At 40.4% G+C, this 18869-nt stretch overlaps 1 protein-coding gene across 1 annotated transcript in view; it reads left to right on the top strand.

Moving 5' to 3' along the window:
- Dis3l2 (DIS3 like 3'-5' exoribonuclease 2) overlaps window positions 1-18869 on the top strand; it is a 341977-nt gene that overhangs the window by 27976 nt on the left and 295132 nt on the right. The window contains exons 2-3 of the mRNA XM_042679162.1: window positions 9708-9856; window positions 11483-11628. Of these exons, the coding sequence (XP_042535096.1) occupies window positions 9805-9856; window positions 11483-11628 (198 nt within the window). The 5' untranslated portion in view covers window positions 9708-9804. The remainder of the gene's footprint in view (window positions 1-9707; window positions 9857-11482; window positions 11629-18869) is intronic.

The raw sequence follows: 18869 nt of genomic DNA, 5'->3' as shown, positions 1-18869 counted from the left end.
GAAACTTAAGAAGTATGAAATTTAAGAGAAGTCAACAGGAAATCTAAGAACTGCAGAAACATAGACAAACCAGGAGATAATTGTACTGGAGGCCAAAGACATCCTGCACACATATAAGAATCCAACAAACAAATGTATACCAGTATACAGCTTTTATACTGAGTATGCCAGTATTTAAGTAATGAGAATTTTCTTTGCTAATAATTCTGAAAGCTTTTTTTCATTGTAGAGATGAGCATGAAAGTAGGAAGTAAAGAATATGTAATATGGCAAATAGAGGTTTGTGAGTCTTACCACATTTTAAAATGTTGTCAGGGATAGAAGAAATGGGATAACAAGTGGTGACTTGTTGGTGAAGTGGGTATAAGGGTTGCAGGCTGGCCCTTAGTTTAGTTGAATGCCTTTAGGAAGGCAACTATGGAGAGAATAGTTGGTGTGGTAAAGTTCTAGTATAGCTAGGCAAAAATAGGACAACTAGGTACCTGGTAACTCATGCCTGTAATCCTTGCTACTCAGGAGGTTGAAATCTGAGGATCGTGATTTGAAGCTAGCCCAGACAGAAAAGTCTGTGAGACTCCATCCCCAATTAACTAGCAAAAAAGCTGGACTGGAAGTGTGGCAAAAGTGGTAGAATGTTAGGTGTGAAACAATAAAGCCCAGCAAGAGCTTGAGGCCCTGAAAGTTAAGAGTGAGATTAATTTCTCCTTTCAGGTATGGTACAGGAGATAGTTGGAAATGAACTGGGAAGGTGGCTCAGTGGTAGAGTGCTTGCCTTGCATGCCTGAGGCCCTGGGTTCGATTCCTCAGCACCACATAAGCAAAAAGAAAAAAAGCCGGAAGTGGCGCTGTGGCTCAAGTGGTAGAGCGCTAGCCTTGAGCTGAAGAGCTGAGGGACAGTGCCCAGGTCCAGAGTTCACGCCCCACAACTGGACCCAAAAAAAACCAAAAAACAAAAAAAACACTAGAAAAGTTAGCCCTTCTACTCCCCAAATCTATTCGAGTGATAGTGTGAGAGAAATAACTAAGAGAACATAAAAGCTTAGGGCAATAAGACTAATATTTTGTTCTTTTTTTTTTTTTGGTGGGTCGTGCGGCTTGAACTCTGGGCCTGGGCACTGTCCCTGATCTCTTCAGTTCAAGGCTAGCACTCTACCACTTGAGCCACGGCATCACTTCCGGTTTTCTGGTTTATTGGAGATAAGAGTCTCACAGTCTTTCCTTCCAGGGCTGACTTTGAACCATGATCCTCAGCCTTCTGATTACAGGTGTGAGCCACCAGCACCCAGCCTTGGTTGTTTTTCACCAATAGTTATTTGTTGATATTTTGAGGGAACAAATGAAAAACGGAGCAGTGCTTTTTATCATGTGTAAATCAGAGAAGGGAGATTTAATTAATGTGGCCAAGAAGAGGACAGGTATGTATTTCAATCCATCATCCTCTTAAATAGAAGAAGATTGGGTATGAGGAAAGAGATGTACATAGTTGTTAAGCAGTTCCAGTCATAGATGAACTCCAGTTGTTATAGGTTGTGGACCCTGGCAGACTGGTTGCTCATTGTCTCAGGATTGGTTTGGTGGGGTCTTATTACACCAAGAGTCACTGTTGCCTGGTAGTTCCTTTTTGGGGGGCGGGGAGAGGGAAGTGGATGTAAAGGAATTGGTTATAAAGTTGTTATTGTATCAGTCCTGTCTCCTGGACAGTGAAGGATACAGATACAGAAGATGCTTTTCTCCTGAGATGCTTTTCTCCTGTTCTTACAAAATTCATGGGCCCAAGTTAGAAGTCAGTGTTTTTCAACAAAAGCAGTTTCTAAGTACCTGTTGACAGTTCACTGCTTATGCTTACACATGCCTTAATCTTGAGGGAACTAGGGTGTCAGCCAATCTGTTTTGTAGATTTCCTGTGTGGAGATAAAGTAGGATGCAAGAAGGAGATGAAGTGTAATAGCTGAAGTATATAATTCAAAAGTTTGTTTTTCAGAATTCTATTATAAAACAGAATACAAGAGGGAGTAAAAATCAGAAGGCATTCAGTGAAACACATTTTTGAGGTGATCCTTTTTTTTTTTTTTTTTTTTTCCGGTTGTGGGCCTTGAACTCTGGGCTGCGGTGCTGCCCCTCAGCTCTTCAGCTCAAGGCTAGTGCTCTACCACTTGAGCCACAGCACCATTTCCCATTTTCTGGTATTTTATTGGAGATAAGAATCTCAAGGACTTTCTTATCTGACTGGCTTTCAACCTTGATCCTCAGGCCTGGAAGATCCTCTTTTTTTTTTTTTTGTTGTTGTTGGTTGTGGGGCTTGAACTCAATGTCTGTCCCCTAGCGCTTTTGCTCAAGGCTAGCATTCTACTACTTGAGCCACAGATCCACTTCCTGTTTTTGAGTGGTTGTAGATAAAAGTCTCACAGGGACTTTTCTTCTCAGGCTGGCTTTGAACCACAATCCTCAGATCTCAGCCTTCTGAATAACTAGATTTACAGGTGTGAGCCATTAGCACTTGGCAGGGATTCTCTTTTAAATAACTGTGAATATGGACTACTAAAATGATGTTTGGAGCCAATATAAATAGACATTTTTGTCTTTCTTAAATAGAAGCCTTGACCCAAACTATGAGTCCTTTTTAGAGGTTCCTGTAAGAGCTTTAGCATCAGGTAGTCATATGCATGAACCTTTTCATCATAACCTCTTGGTTTTAGTTATTTTTGGAAAGGTGGAACAGGTAACTTCCTTTGGATTCTGGCTACTTCTCCACTTTTCTGTACATATTTTCCCCCAAACTGTCTCTAAATAGTGTTCTCTCAATGAGAAATGCATCATGTAGCCTTTTAGGGCCAGAGGGATAGCAATGGAACTCAGACCTTGTTAATGTTAGGTTTTGTGTAGTCCTTATTTGGGCGAGGGGCCTGTAAAGGCTCCTGCCTAAGAAGCAAGAGTAAAAGGAATGTAGATAGACTCCTACAGGGATTGTAGGTCCACTTTGAATACATTACCATTTATAATCTTTGTCTCAGATGCTTGATAAAATCAAATCTTTTTTTTCAAATCTTTTTTTGTATATTAAGTCTCAAATGCTTACTACAAAAATTGTGCAGATATGTCCAGTTCATAATAAAAAATCAGATGGAATAATCAAACAACTTGAACAAAATCAAGTGAATGTGATAGAAGTTATTACATCCATAAAGACTTCTGACATTGGAGTTTTCAGAAGTAGGCTTTAATGTAGATATATTTACCTTGTTTAAAGAGATATAAGACAAGATTTAGCATTTTCAGCAGAAAGAACAAGTAAAAGGAATATAAAAACCTTAGGCTTGAAAACTTAGTCTTAAGTCAGTAACTTAATGTATTGTTTGAACAAATGATTAGATAGAGCTAAAGTGTCATTCTTTCTGATGGAGGTATAGAATTCACACACACACACACCCACACACACACACACACACACACACACACACATCACATTTTCTTGATCCATTCATCTACTGAGGGGCATCTGGGTTAGTTCCTTATCTATGGGTTAGTACCTTAGCTATGGTGAATAATGCTGCAATAAACATAATTGTGCTGGTAGCTTTAGTATAGCCTTGTTTGTGATCATTTGGGTAAATGCCCAGAAGTGGGATTGCTGGGTCATAAGGGAACTTTATGTGGAGTCTTTTGAGGAACCTCCATACTGCCTTCCAAAGTGGTTGAACAAGTTTACCCTCCCACCAACGATGCAGTATGGTTCCCTTTAGGTCACATCCCCTCCAGCATCTGTTGTTACTAGCTTTCTTGATTATAGCCATTCCAACTGGGGTGAGGTAGAATCTCAATGTTGTTTTGATTTGCATTTCTTTTATGGCTAGAGAAATTGAGCATTTCTTCATGTGTCTACTGGCCATTCTTATTTCCTCTTCAGAAAAGTTTAAGTCTTTAGCCCACTTATTAATAGGGCAGTTGTTTCTTTGAGGATTTGTTGTTAGGGGGATTTAATTTTTTGAGTTCTAAGTATGTTTTAGATATGAGACCCTTGTCTGTTGTATGGATAGTGAAGATCTTCTCCCAATCCGTGGGCTTCTATTGATCTTGTTAGCTATGTCCTTTACCATGCAGAAGCTCTGTAGTTTCATGCAATCCCATTTGTCCAACCTTTCTTTGATTTGTTATGTTTCTGGGTCTTTATTAAGAAAATTTTGGCCTATGCCAAGGAGCCCTAGAGTTTCTCCTATTCCTTCCTGTTAGATTTTCAGGGTGTCTGCTTTTACTTCAAGGTCTTTGACCATTTGGAGTTCATTGTGGTGCAGGGTGATATATAAGGATCTCACTTTAGTTTTCTACACGTGTTTAACCAATTTTGCCAGCACCATTTACTGAAGAGGCTGTCTTTCTTACATTCTGTTTTTTTTAGCTCCTTATTGAAGATTAGGTGGCAAAGACTTAAAGAAACATAGATCCTATGATTTTCCTTATTTGCAATAACTAGTACATATCTAGGATAATCTTATTAGACAAGCAGAAAAGGTCATAAGCTATGTACATATGACCATATAAGATGATGCTAAGGAAAATGAACCCCAGGATAGGGATATAGGAGGTTTTATTTTTATCACTGTTGTTTTTTAATGTACTAATGTGATTTTTTTTGTTTTCTTTTGTATGTTCTTCCCCCATGGTATAACCCCAGTTTTCACTATATTTGATGCTCTGCATCTTGTATATACACTTTTCTGATTTGGGGAGGGGAAGAGAAATAACAAAATGCTGAAACAAGGATACAGGTTGACCCTTGTAACAATGAGATGTACAAGACACTATGTTGAAAACGAACTTTACAACTATATATATATATATATGTATATATATATATATATATATATATATATATATATATATGAGGGAATTAACGAAGTAGCCAAGTTCAAGAAAAGAAAGTGGAAAATACTTAAGATTTTGAAGGGGAAATAGAGATATGGAGGAAATCAAAAGTTTAGAGTTGAGAGAGAATGGGCAGAAACAATATTTGAAAAGAGAATGACTGAAAACTTTCCCAGAGTGATGAAAATTATCAAGTAATAGATTCAAGAAACCTTACCAACACCAAGCAGGATGAAAAGAAACTCATATATTTCATGCTCTGATAAATAAACAGAAAACCAAAGATAAAGAGGAACATTTCAAAAAGCTGCCCAGAATAGGAAGGGGGGAACAATATACTTTTGAATAATTAAATATTAGATGAATGGCTGATCTCTAAATAAAAATAATGCCGGTCATAGACAATGGAATTACATCTTTAAAGTGGCAAGAGAAACTTTTATAATCTAGAATTTAAAAACCTGAACAAATATGAGAATAAAGATTAAGTACAATTGTTTCACATTTGGCAGTGTTTCAGCTGCATTATCACTCATTAAAATTGTTTCAGGGCTGGGAAGGTGGCTCAGTGGTAGAGCGCTTGCCTTGCATGCCTGAGGCCCTGGGTTTGATTCCTCAGCACCACATAAGCAAAAAGAAAAAAGCCAGAAGTGGCGCTGTGGCTCAAGTGGTAGAGCGTTAGCCTTGAGCTGAAGAGCTTAGGGACAGTGCCCAGGCCCAGAGTTCAGGCCCCATGACCGGACCCCCCCCCCCAAAAAAAAAAAAAAAAAAAAGAAATATGTACTTTGGGTCTGGGAAGGTGGCTCAGTGGTAGAGTGCTTGCCTTGCATGCCTGAGGCCCTGGGTTTGATTCCTCAGCACCACATAAGCAAAAAGAAAAAAGCCAGAAGTGGCTCTGTGGCTCAAGTGGTAGAGCGCTAGCCTTGAGCTGAAGAGCTGAGGGACAGCGCCCAGGCCCAGAGTTCAGGCCCCACGACCGGACCCAAAAAAAAAAAAAAAAAAGTTTCAAAGACATGGTTACCATATTAGATAACACATAATTTCTATTCTTGTAGAAAGACGGTACTGTCATAGGTATTAAAAAAATAATTGTGGGTAGGGACAGGATGGGAAAAAGTAAAGTAAAAAAATACCCACTGAGAGCTGGGGTAACTTGGGACCTGAGTTTTGATACCTAGCACCTCAAGAACAAGTCAAAACAAGCAAAAACCCCATGAAGATTTGTGTGTGTGTGCGGGTCTGTGCATGTACATGCATGCATGCATGTGTACCCATGTGTACGCATGTGTGCACGAGTCCGGGGGCTTGAACTCAGGGCCTATGCACTGTCCCTAAACTGTTTTGCTCAAGTCTAGCACTCTATCACTTGAGCCATAGTTCTATTTATGGCTTTTTGTTGGTTAATTGTAGGTAAGAGTCTCACTGACTCTCCTGCCAGGGCTGGCTTCCAACTGGGATCCTTAGATCTCAGCCTTCTTAGTGGCTATAATTACAGGCATGAACTACCAGCACCCTGCCTCCTTAAGAAAAAAAATTTTTTTTATTGTGAAAATACTGTACAGAGGGGTTACAATTACATGGGCAAGATAGTGAGTACATTTCTTATCAAGCATTGTAGCCTCCTCCTTTGTTTATCCTTCCCATCCCTTCCCATCCTCTCTTCCCCCCCCCCCAGTCCCCCCCCCCCCCCCGAAGTTGTAAAGTTCGTTTTTGACATGACAACATGTACTTCTCATTGTTGCAACAGGTCCACCTGTATCCTTATTTAAATGACTTGTTTTTCCCCTTCCCCTCCACAAATTATACCGACATCAAATACAGTGAAAGCAGGGGTTATACTGTGGTGGAGGGACATACAAACCAACAAAGAAATAATTCCTTAAGAAAATTTTTGAGATATCTTTCCCCCAACAAGAAGCCTAACATTAAATTGACATATTCCTGTAGAACACTAACAGAGGCAATCCAGATAATTAGTCCAGAGAAGTGGTAGTGTGGCTCAAGTGGTAGCATATCTGCCTGGTAAGTGCAAGGCCTTGAGTTCAAACCCCAGTACCATCACACACACATACAAATCTATGCTATTTGATAAGTTAAAAGGATCCTTTTTCCTTCTTGAAGTATTTTTATTTGGATTTGGTACACTACTGTTGTGTTCCTACTGGTGGGAGCAAATCTAACTCAAGGATCTGTTCTCTTTTCTCCTTTCTTTTCAATTAAAAATTTTTGTTTAACAAAATTAATGGAGGATTGAATGCAGAGCCTTATACTTGCTAACTAAGCAGGCACTCTATCACTTGACCTATGCCTTCAGCCCTTTTCCATTGGTTATTTCTAGGACGCTGGGCATTACCTTATACCTGGACTGGCCTGAGCTGTTATCCTCCTATTTATGTTTCCCTGTGTTTCTGGGGATGACAGGTGAGCATCACTGTGTCCTGTCATTGGTTTAAAGGGACTTTTGTGCCCCAGCTGGCCTTTAACTCTGATCCCTTTCCCCCAGTCTCTGCCTTTCAACTAGCTTGGATTATAGACTTGAGCCACTTGGCCCAGTTCCTTTTTTTTCTTTTTATATATACCTGACTGTCCTTTTCCTATATCATTATTAGCTTCTTTGCTGTTTTATACTTCCCCTTTGCACTCCTAAAAGTTACCTTATTGATTTTGTGAGAATATAAGTACCTAGAACTTCTCCAGGGCCAATGGGCTTAACATTGTTATACCAGGGGAACCAAAAATTGCTTAGTCATCACTTGTCTTAGGCCCTTCTCTGTTTCAGTGGATCGTTTTTTTTGTCAGTCTAATTGGTTCTTGAATGCTTTGGGTTGCCACGTTCATGCAAAGGTCTGGCCAATTTCTTTCTGTAAGTTATGCCTACTTTCCACATATTTGGTCATCTTCTCGAAAGGATATTCCTGTCTCCCAGGCGCTTAGCTGGAAACCTATCTAGATGCCACAAGCTGGCTCTTCTCCAGCCTGTCCTGTGGAGTTTTGTGTCTGCTGGTACATCTCTAGTTCTGGCTCTCTTACTCTTTGTCCACCTTTTCTTGTTCTCTCCTAAGGTGCAGCTACTGCTTAGACTCTGTTCATCTCTGAGTCCTGTGCTGGGATGATTTTTCTTGAGACACAACTGTCATTACTGTTCTTCTCTTTTGCCTGTTCAGGCTTCAGAACCCCGCTAGTGTCTTTGAAAAACCTGGCTGTTTTTCTAGACCTTCCAGCATGTTTTAATTTCCTCATCACTGCCTCTTTGTACATAGGTGGGACTCTTGCTAGGTAGAATTAATGTTGCAAGAATCTACTCATTTTTCTGTTTGCATCTCTTTGTTTCCTTTTGCCAGGTGGATGCTTTTCTTACTTCTGTAGTTCTTCCTTAAAATCTCAAAGTGCTCTCAGATTTCCTGACCTGGAGATATTTTTCCTTCTTAGTCTGTACAGCTATCCATACTTTAAAACATCATGGTGCTGGTATTTCCCAACATGTCTTAATTATTATCAATATGACTTTAAAAACTTAATTGCATTTTGGCCCTCACTATGACTAGTACAGTGCTTTGCAGAAGTATTTATTGAGTTCATGAGAGGCTGTGTCTTTCTGGATTAACTTCACATTGTCTGAAATCCTCTATGTGCCTTTACCTTCTTTTGCAGTTTCTCTCAGGCCACCTCTTTCTCTCCCTCCTTGCATTTGGACTTTATCTCTGAGCCAGTTTGTGTATCACTAAGTGTCCTATTATCTTTGTCTTTGTTGCTTCTCTTCTCCTGACTTAGTATTAATTTATTTTATTTTATTTTTATTTTTTTTATTGTGAAAATACTGTACAGAGGGGTTACAATTACATGGTCAAGGTAATGAGTACATTTCTTATCAAGCATTGTTGCCTCCTCCTTTGTTTCCCCTTCCCATCCCTTCCCATCTCCCCCCTCCCCCAGTATTAATTTCAGTTTAAAGGTAACTTTAAATTTGATGAGGGATGTATGGGAAAAATTTGGAAGAAATGTTCAGAGAGGCGTCTTGATCCATTTTATGGGAAAGCAGGCTACTCCTCAGGATTTTGAAAGTTTACAGGTATAAACTTGATTCCTGGCTGGTAGCTAGCAGAAACTAAAAAAAGTAAGTTTTGGTAACACGTTTGCTCTCCTGGTGGGTTATCAGAGCCCAGCTGCAGGGCTACATATTCTAGCCTCTGACCCGGGCAACTGTTTCTCTGTGTTCCTCAGAAGCAACTCTGCTTAGAGCAGTCTGATTAGAGACCTAATTTGAGGGGACCATAGGTAAGAATAGGGGTATAGACTTCTACAGGGGAATAGACTTCCACCATTAGTTTTTGAAAGCTTGTGAACCATCTGGGGTTCCCTGCATAGTTTTGGGCATCAGGTTGTGAATTATGTTTTGTTGATAAGTTCTAAAGAATTTACTTGAGTTCATAGAGGTATACAATTTGTACAAGGCTACACAGTAAATGACATATCTTGAGTTTTGTTTAGTACTTATTCTGTAACAACTTAGATTCTATATCTTGATACTATCTTTCAAAACCACATTTTCTCTTATTTTTGTATATTTCACAAGCTTCATAGAACCATATAGTTTCTTATTTTCCAATTGATTGTTCTACTGTGGACTTTTAGTTGGAACCCCAGAGGAGAAGCCTAGTGTGCCTGTGAAAATGAAAGTCTTGAAGAGAAATTCAGCACAGATGGCGTGCTTGATTAACTGCCAAGAAAAATGTGACACCAGGACCTAGGAGTACACGGTGTTGCCCTTGCCATCCAAATGCATTTAGCACTCAGTTTCTGAGGTGAAAAAGGAGGCTACAGGTTAACTGCTCTCTCTTTGGTTTCAGCTTGTGATAACTGAGCTGTTCAAGGAAGGAAGAACTCTGAGCGGAGCAGTGGAGGTTCCCCTGAATCTGCAAAGAACAGGCGACTTTGGAACCAGTAATGAGCCATCCTGACTGCAGGCTGAACCTCCGGCCCATAGGGACCCCCAGAGGTAGCAAAAGGAAAATGGAGTTGCACTGGCAATTGGAGAACTGAGATACAAGTAGAATGGGTATGGTGGTGGAGGGCATTTAGGATAAAGTGAGATGATGGGCTGTTAACTATTTTCCTATGCTTTTTATTTTAGAATTAAGTGTTTTCCATTAATAGTTGTTGAATTTCCTTCTGAAAGGTGATCATCTTTTGATGATTCCTATTGTGTGTGTGTGTGTGTGTGTGTGTGTGTGTGTGTATGTGTGTGTGCGGGTGTGCACGCACACACGCATGCACGCAAGCACACATGCTGGTACTGGGACTTGAACTCAAGGTCTCTGTGATGACCTGAGCTCTTTTGCTTAAGGATAGTACCCTACCACTTGAACCCCAGTTCCATTTTGTGCTTTTAGTGGTTAATTGGAGATAAGAGATTCACAGACTTTCTTTCCTGGGCTGGCTTTGAACCATGATCCTTATATCTCAGCCTCTTTTTTTTTTTTTTGAGTCCGGTCATGGGGCCTGAACTCTGGTTGCTGTCCCTCAGCTCTTCAGCTCAAGGCCAGCACTTTACCACTTGAGCCACAGTGCCACTTCCGGCTTTTTTTCTTTTTGCTTATGTGGTGCTGAGGAATCGAACCCATGCATGCAAGGCAAGCACTCTACCACTGAGCCACCTTCCTAGCCCTCCTCTCAGCCTCTTAAGTAGCTAGGATTATAGGTGTGAGCCACAGGTACCTTGTGTTGATTTTTAGTTTTAAAAAGCATATTTGAGCCAGGTATGGTGGCTCATGCCTGTAATCATAGCTACTCAGGAGGCTGAGATCTGAGGAACATTGTTTAAAGCCATCCTGGGAAGGAAAGTTCATGAGACTTTTCTTTCCATTTAACCACCAAAAAGCCAGAAGTAGAGCTGAGGCTCATGGTGGAGTGCTAGCCTTGAACACAAAAGCTCAATGCCCTGAAGTCAAGCCCCAGGACTGACTGACACACACAGATACACAGACATACAGACATAGATGCAGGCAGACATAGACACAGACACACATGCACATGTGCACGCATACACACAATATCTATAAATAACAGCATACCAAACCCATTCTTCAATGTTTTTCCATGAATATTATGAGGCTTATTTAGAAATCATGTCTCATATAGGTCCATCTTATTTACATTTTCTTACCCTTTCTTTCTTTTTATAGTGTTTCAATTCACCAGACAGGTCATTTTCTTATTTGTCTTTGTGAATAATGATGATAACAGCAATCATAACAAAGGCCTAATATCTTCAGTCATAAAAGCACAGGAATCAGCCAGGTGCCAGTGGCTCATTCCTGTATTCCTATCTACTCAAGAGGCTGAGATCTGAGGATCGTGGTTTGAAGCCAGTTCAGACAGGAAAGTCCATGAGATTCTTACCTCCATTAATCACTAAGAAGCCAGAATTGGAGCTGTAGCTCAAGTGGTAGAGTGCTATCCTTGAACAAAATAAGCTCAGGGACAGTGCCCAGTTCCCGAGTTCAAGTCCCAGGAACAGCACCCATTAAAAAGAAAACAAAAATCAAACAATAAATACCTTCCCTCCCCACCCAGGGATCAGAGAGTTTTGAGGAAAGGGCTGATTGCTGCCTCATGTTTCTAGGTGTGTCCTCACATGGTGTTGGTGCTTCGCCAGGTGACAAAAAGTCAAAGAACAAGTCCATGAGAGGGAAGAAAAAGAGCATATTTGAAACTTACATGTCCAAGGAGGATGTTTCAGAAGGCCTGAAGAGAGGAATGCTTATCCAGGTGCTTAAAAATCTACTAGCAGGCTATTCCTTGAACACGTGGAACCATAACAATCAATTGTTCAGTAAACTATTTTGTCCCAGCTACTCAGGAAGTGGAGATCAGGAGGATGGTGATTCTAATACCAGCTTGGGTAAAGAGTTAACAAACAAACTGGGTGACATGCCTGTCTTGGCTAGGAAGATTGTGGTCCAGTATTTGTCTAGTAAGCACAAGGCCCTGAGTTCAAATCACAATAGTATAAAAAACCCTCCCCCAATCAAACAAGCTGTGTATATGCTGTATACTTTGAGATGATGACATAACTGGTGTAGGTCTTCTTGCTTCTTAGACCTACAGTGCATTTAGAGGTGCTAAGCACTGAAATGTGAGAGGAGACACCTTATTACAGTTAGTGTTCTCTGTTCTTTATAAGAAGGGATTTACTTGAGCCAGGTTGTGGATTGGTGCACTATAAGTAAGCTAAGCAAAGCAGGGGAGGAGGGGGGGAAGTGGCAAGAGGGGGAGAGTGGTGGGAGAGTGAGAGGGTATAGGGGAAAAGGGAGAGCTTTTCAAGCAGTGATCTACTGAGACAGACTGGGTGGGGGCTGGATACAGGAAACACTGGATATTTCAGTTCTGCTTTACTGAAGCTCAGTCAGATTGATGCTGAATAACAGAAAAATGAGTAAGGTTGGGAAGGAAACAATAAACAACACTAGCAATATTAATTGAGTACTTTATAGTTTATAAATATGTTCACAAGCTAGTTGAGTGATTTGGCTGAGCACATGTTTGTGGAGTTAGGAATGGCTATGGCTAGAACATCCTCTGGGAGCTGTTAATGTGACTGTGGATGAAACCATCTCTGTGCTGAGAGTGCAGTCCAGTCAGGGGAGGCAGTCTTGTGAACTGGTTTGAGAAGAGTGATGTGTATGGGAGAATGTTGAGGGAACTGTGTGGACTGAGATTCTAGTGTGGCCTCTTCTAGAAGGTGACCTCGTGGTTGGCATTGATGGATGACTAGTTTGGGCTGTTAGTTGAGTGATATATGTGTTGGAGGGATGATGGAGAAGCAGTGGCATAAGTGAAAATGTGAACTTGTGGAGTAAGACAGCTTAGGTCTCTTGAGCATGAAATCTGAGGCAGTTAGTAGGTATTGAGCCTGGAGAAGGAAACAGGGTTGTATATTCTTCTAATTAAGTCTATTTTATAATTCTTGATGATTATGGAAATACTGACATGTGCTACTGGATCACTTGAAAATGTTGACTGCATCGGATTTTTGTCTCATTCTGAAAGCCCAGCCTCTGTAGTTGTTTTTTGCTGAAGATTCATCCAAATAATCGATACAGTCATCATTGCTCCTATCTTTCCTTATTTACCTGTGATGGATGTGGACTCTTGACTGGAACACTGATAACTAAAAAGTTGATCTTTCTGATTCTAAATACCATTGGCTTTTTGTTGCTTTTGTTTTTAAATATCTTCTAGATTTCTTTGACAGGGCCCTTTTGTAAGTAGAAGCCATATTTGGACATTTGTTCATTCATTATTCCATTATTGGCTCTTCGTTGTTCAGCTTGTATGCTGGCCACCATTTTACCTACAAGTGCTTTGGCCCTCCCTTTTCCTCTATTAGGACCTGGGGCACTCTTCCATCACTTTCTCCTGCCATTCTCCTCTAAGAATATTTGTTTATGCTGAGCTTCCAGACTTCCTCTAAAAATTAAGAATTCGGATTCCTTTGTGGCTTTGACTTTGAATATTTTTCCCATTATCTATGTATTCATGCTTATTTTATCCAGTCCCTGCTTAAATGATCCTCTCACTTCCCTAAACAGAGTTGGGTGTTATCACCTTCCTGAAGCCAGCTTTTTTTTTTTAATGCTTCTATTACTGTTTTATGACTTTTGTATTTTCCCAAATAGACCATATTTTCTTGATGGCTGGGTTGTGTTTCATTCTACAGCTTAGCCCTGTACATGGGTTTTTGTTGGTGTTTAATAAATTTATGTTGAATAAATATTTATTTACTGGGTGAATATAAACAATAAGATATAGTTAGTTGAAGAAAAATGAGAGGAACCTTAGTTGAAAGAAAAATAGCTTAGAACATTGATTATACCTTTACAGAGATAGGGTGTATTTTGTAATGTTACTTGTTTTTGCTTCCTTTTAATTTTTTGCTTTTGAAGTGACTTTTGCTGACATTAAGATAAAACAGTCCAAAAATCAGATCAATATAACAGCTTGCATTCCCAGGAGTTTGTAAGTGATTCCTCCTGGCCTGTGACATCATGAGCCTCTGCAGCCAGAGCCCCCCACATATGAGAACAGTTGTTCTCTGCAGATGGGGAGAGGAATAGGTTCCAGATATGAGGTCACCATGTGAAATATACAACACTGTAAATAAGATTTTCATAGGCAGAGAAACAGAGTCCATCTGCTTTCAGATATAAATGTTCTCTGTAAGCCTGTAAAGTAAAAAACTAGACAGGAAAGGAAACTTTAACTCTATTGGAGAAAATTAAGTATATCAGATATATTAAAATTGTTAACATTTTATAATCAAACTTAAGTATATCATGACCTTTTTCTTCTCTTTATCCAGAGTGGGGAAATTGCTTTAATGAAAGATATTAGGAACTGGGCACCGGGTGGCTCATGCCTATAATCCTAGCTACTCAGGAGGCTGAGATCTGAGGATCGTGGTTCAAAGCCAGCCCAGGCGGGAAAGTCCACGAGACTCGTATCTCCAACAAACCACTAGAAAACTGGAAGTGGTGCTGTGGCTCAAGTGCTAGAGCACTCTCCTTGAGCCGAAGAGTGCAGGGACAGCGCCCAAGCCCAGAGTTCAAGTCCCACAACCGACCAAAAAAAAAAAAGATATTAAGGATTTAAAAAAATGAGAGTAGAATAGTATTATTATTTTCTATATCTTAACTGAAATTCAACATTTCATTGTTTCTATATAGAAAAGGAGACACCTCTGATGAATGTGATCTCTTCTATATTTGAAACAGACTAGCAATAATTATCCATGTACATGTAGTTCTGAAGTTTAAATAAGTTCTAACTCCAGAGAGCATATATTATTTGTTTTCTCCTTTGGTGCATTATCAAGAGGTTATTATAAGAGGTGTTGGCAGAGATTAGTGCATGATAGGCGTATCTGGTTTTGGTTGATGATCATAGTAACATAGGTAAGAGATGGTAGAATGGCTGTTTCAGAACCTTGATGATACTTTAAAGTTAAAGAAAGTTCAGGCTGAGCCTCCAGAACTTCCTAAGGTATAATGTCAGAGTTCCTTTTGCAGCATGCTGTTGGTATAAACTTGTTATTGGAAAAAAATCTTAGTCTAGGAAGACAAAGGAAAGGATGAGCTAATTCTAGGACTTGCTCCCTTACGTTAAGAGTGAAATCAGCTGGAGAATACATAGGTGTGAATTAAAGATGACATTACAGTGGAATGTCTAGTCATTCAGAAGGGAGAAGTGACATTCATAGCCTTATTACCAAGGGCAGTTGTAGGACTTTACTTCTATAGACATTAATTAATTGGCTTCAGAAATGTTTGTTGATATCCTAGTAAATGCTAAGCATATACAAATGAACAAATTAAGAAAGTTACTGGGGAGCAGGCAAAAATAAAGCAGTACAAAAGAAATCACAAACTGATAATTACTAGTAGGGAAATAAGAAAGAAGAGAGAATAATTAGGGGAAAGCCCATTATATCACATGGTTTAAGAAGGATTCTGAGGTTATCTGAATTGAAATCTGAAAGGCAAGAATGGGTCAGCCATCTTAAGCCTTTGGAAAAGTAGATAGGCAGGGAGATCGACTGTTAGAAGAACAGCAAGCAGAAGAAGGCTTGGTGTTTTTGAGGTTCTAAAAGGAAGCCTCCTGAACCATAAATGGACAAGAAATTTTGATATGGGAATAAGGTGGAAAGCCTGGCAGCTGCCAAGTCATTTAGAATCTCTCGGATAGGTTGGAGAGTTGGATTTTATTCATAGAACAATGGAAAGTAACTGAAATAGTAAGCAGGAAGAATGCAATTTATTTCATATCTTAAAATGTCTCTCTAGCTGAGCACAGGGTACATGCCGATCATCCTAGCTACTCAAGAGGTTGAGATCCTGAGGATCATTCTTTGAAGCTAGCCCAAGAAGAAAAGTCTGTCGGACTATTTCCCAAATATCCAGCACAGAGCCAGTCTGGAGGCATGGTACATGTGGTAGAGTGCCAGCTGAGCAAGGAAGCCACATAAGCATCAGAACCTGAATCCAAACCCAAGTTCTGGCAAAAAACAAACAAATAAAAAAAATACTCTTTAGCTGTTGTTAAAAGAATAGACTGCAGTGGAAGCCAGGAGATCACTAAGCAAGCCATCAAAGTAAACTATGCAAGAAAACACAGACATGAAGTTGGTGGTTGCAATGAATATGAAGAGTAATAGCTGACCTGCTCATGGGTTAGATGTGGCAGGTGAGGCAAAGAACAGACTCTAGGATGTCTCCTAAGTGTTTGAGTAAAACAGCTGGGTGGGTGACATGGACATTAACTAAGCTAGGGGAGATTGAGGATTGGACTGTGGTACTGATTTGGAAGAGGCATGAATGAGTGAAGAGGCTCTGGTAGTGACCAAAGCAGACAAGAGGCAGTCTTTGGTAAAGAGCCAGGCTGTCTGAGTTTCTATGTGGTATGATGGTGGGCAGTTTACTTACTTTCTTAGTGCTTCAGTTTCCTCATCTGCAAGAATGAGGCTAGTCATATGTGCCTCAGAGTTGTTGGGGTATTAGATTTGTAACATACAGAGAAGAATTTTAAAATAGTGAATGGCCCATTGTACACCTATGTAAGTGTTCCTCAGAATTGTTTTTACTACTGTTAGAGGTACAGGCATGGTTTCTGTCAGGTGATTGCTGCTATGTGGAGATAGCTATCCAAAGCTGGTAGATCTAGTGATTTTTCAAGAAAATCTAGAAATGCATATATTTTTTAAAGTGTGTGTAATTCCTTAATTCTGAGCTTTTTCAAGCATCCTGTAAACCAGATAAAATATGTTTGTGATTGCTGATTTGGACTAGCCCAGTTGTGTTCTTTTTTATTTTTTTTGTTGGTTGTGGGGCTTGGACTCTGGGCCTGGGTGCTGTCCCTGAGCTCTTCAGCTCAAGGCAAGTGCTCTACCACTTGAGCCACAGTGCCACTTCTGTTTTTCTGGTGCTTAATTGGAGATAAGAGTCTCATAGACTTTCCTGCCCAGGCTGGGTTTGAACTGTGATCCTCAGATCTCAGCTTCCTGAGTAGCAGGGATTATAGGTGTGAGCTTTTGGTGCCTGGCTCCCAGTTGTGTTCTTCTTCAGTACCATTTAGCTCATTGGGTACAGACAGGGAAAGGGCAGATAGCTGGGGTCAGTTAAGGTAGGAGGGCTCTGCTGATTAAGTATAAGAGGAAGAGGGGGACCCATGGCTCAGGGGTTGTGAGGGGAAGCCTTAATGGCAGGCCATGCCAGTGAGGTGGCTAAGAAAGTAAGTACAGTGGAAAGACAAGGATAGGAAATTCATTGGAGAGTTGGGTTTTGTGTGCTATGCCTTGGAGGTCATAGTGCAATTGGAGAATTATTGGAGTTTCCACAGGAACTGATCTAGAAGGACAGGAGACTAATCAGAAAGAGAGACGTGGTATTTTGTATTTGGAAGTAGTGTAGTTAATGGTAATGACAGTATGCAGGCAGTGGACATGGGAAAGAGTGGCTGGAGTGGGTGGAGGAGAAAGTAGCTAGCGTGACAGGTTAGAGATGCCACGTTAGACTTCAGGTCCCACAAGAGTGGGAATGAAGGGAAAGGCTGTGAACTATGAGTCAAAACTGTGAATTAGGACTCTGACCAGAAAGTTAGAAATGACAGCATCAGTGAAGTATGGAAGGAGCTAGTAGCATGTACTTCAAAGGATCTGTGGCTTTTGAAAAACAACACAGAAAGAAAAGAAAATAATTGAAAACTATTATGGGGAAAGCAAGGAGGGAGCAGTTTTTTTTCCATCCCTGAGATGCATGGGATATTAGAGGTAACAATGGACTCCTCTTTAGAGCACTACAAGGGACGAGATAACTTTAGGGGACAGCCAGGTTCCAGTTCAGTTTAGAAAAGAGATGGGAGATTCAGGATCTTCACTGGTCAAATTCTAAGCCCAGAAAAGGGTTTAGGAAGAAGTTAGGAGATGGGAGACGGGGGAGGGTAGGTAGGCTGTGGGTAGAGAAATTCAGAAATGCAGTCTTGGACTTCTCTAGCTAAGATGGAGTATTTGCTTGACGTGTGTTTCAGTGGGTGGACTATTTTGTTACCAGCTTTACTTTCAGCTTCTTCCCTTAGGCTGTAAGAATAGCTCTGGTCTGCTTTGGGGTTCTATTAGAGTTTTCTGCTCTAAGTGTAATCTGTGTTCTCAAGGGATATGTTCCTTAGTTTTAGTTCTTAAGACATGCGTCTGTAAAATTTACAAATGCTATTCTAGAATAATGCTTCTGTTATTTTTTTAAAAAACAATGTAATTTTACTGTTATTATTGAGGTGTTTTACCGAAGGTTACTATTTCAAAACTCAGATAATGCATATGTGTCTCTTTTGGATAGTATCACTCCTCCTTTTCTTCCCTCCAGTTTCCACCTCGCATCCCTGTCCACTAGTTGCATAGTTCATTTTCTACATAGTGTATACTGAATACCATGATTGTATTTGTTCACCCTTCCTCTTTCCCTTTCAGCAACTCCCTTTGCTCCCCGCCCCCCCCCAACTAAGAAGTTAAAAAAGAAAAATAAATGAACCCTCTACTTCCAGATAACACTGCCACCACCTCCAGCAACAACATAGATACCTGTATACTCTTATGTACTGACCAATTTGGCATAGAGAATTAGGAATAGAACCTTTAAAATCTTTTCTTTTAAATAAGCCTAGAGCAACATTTCTTTCTTTTTTTTTTTTTTTTGTCGGTCGTGGGGCTTGAACTCTGGGCCTGGGCGCTGTCCCTCAGCTCTTCAGCTCAAGGCGAGCGCTCTACCACTTGAGCTACAGCGCCACTTCTGGTTTTCTGGTGGTTTATTGGAGATAGGAGTCTCACGGTCTCTCCTGCCCGGGCTGGCTTTGAACCGAGATCCTCAGATCTCAGCCTCCTGAGTAGCTAGGATTACAGGCGTGAGCCACCAGCGCCCGGCTAGAGCAACATTTCTATTTCCCCATAACCCATGGCTTCTCTG

Source organism: Dipodomys spectabilis, unplaced genomic scaffold (assembly GCF_019054845.1).
Source record: "Dipodomys spectabilis isolate Male_0828 unplaced genomic scaffold, ASM1905484v1 ptg000051l, whole genome shotgun sequence".
NCBI classification, from domain to species: Eukaryota; Metazoa; Chordata; class Mammalia; order Rodentia; family Heteromyidae; genus Dipodomys; species Dipodomys spectabilis.
The sequence above is the reverse complement of the archived record's forward strand: the minus strand, read 5'-3'. Positions and strand labels throughout refer to the sequence as shown.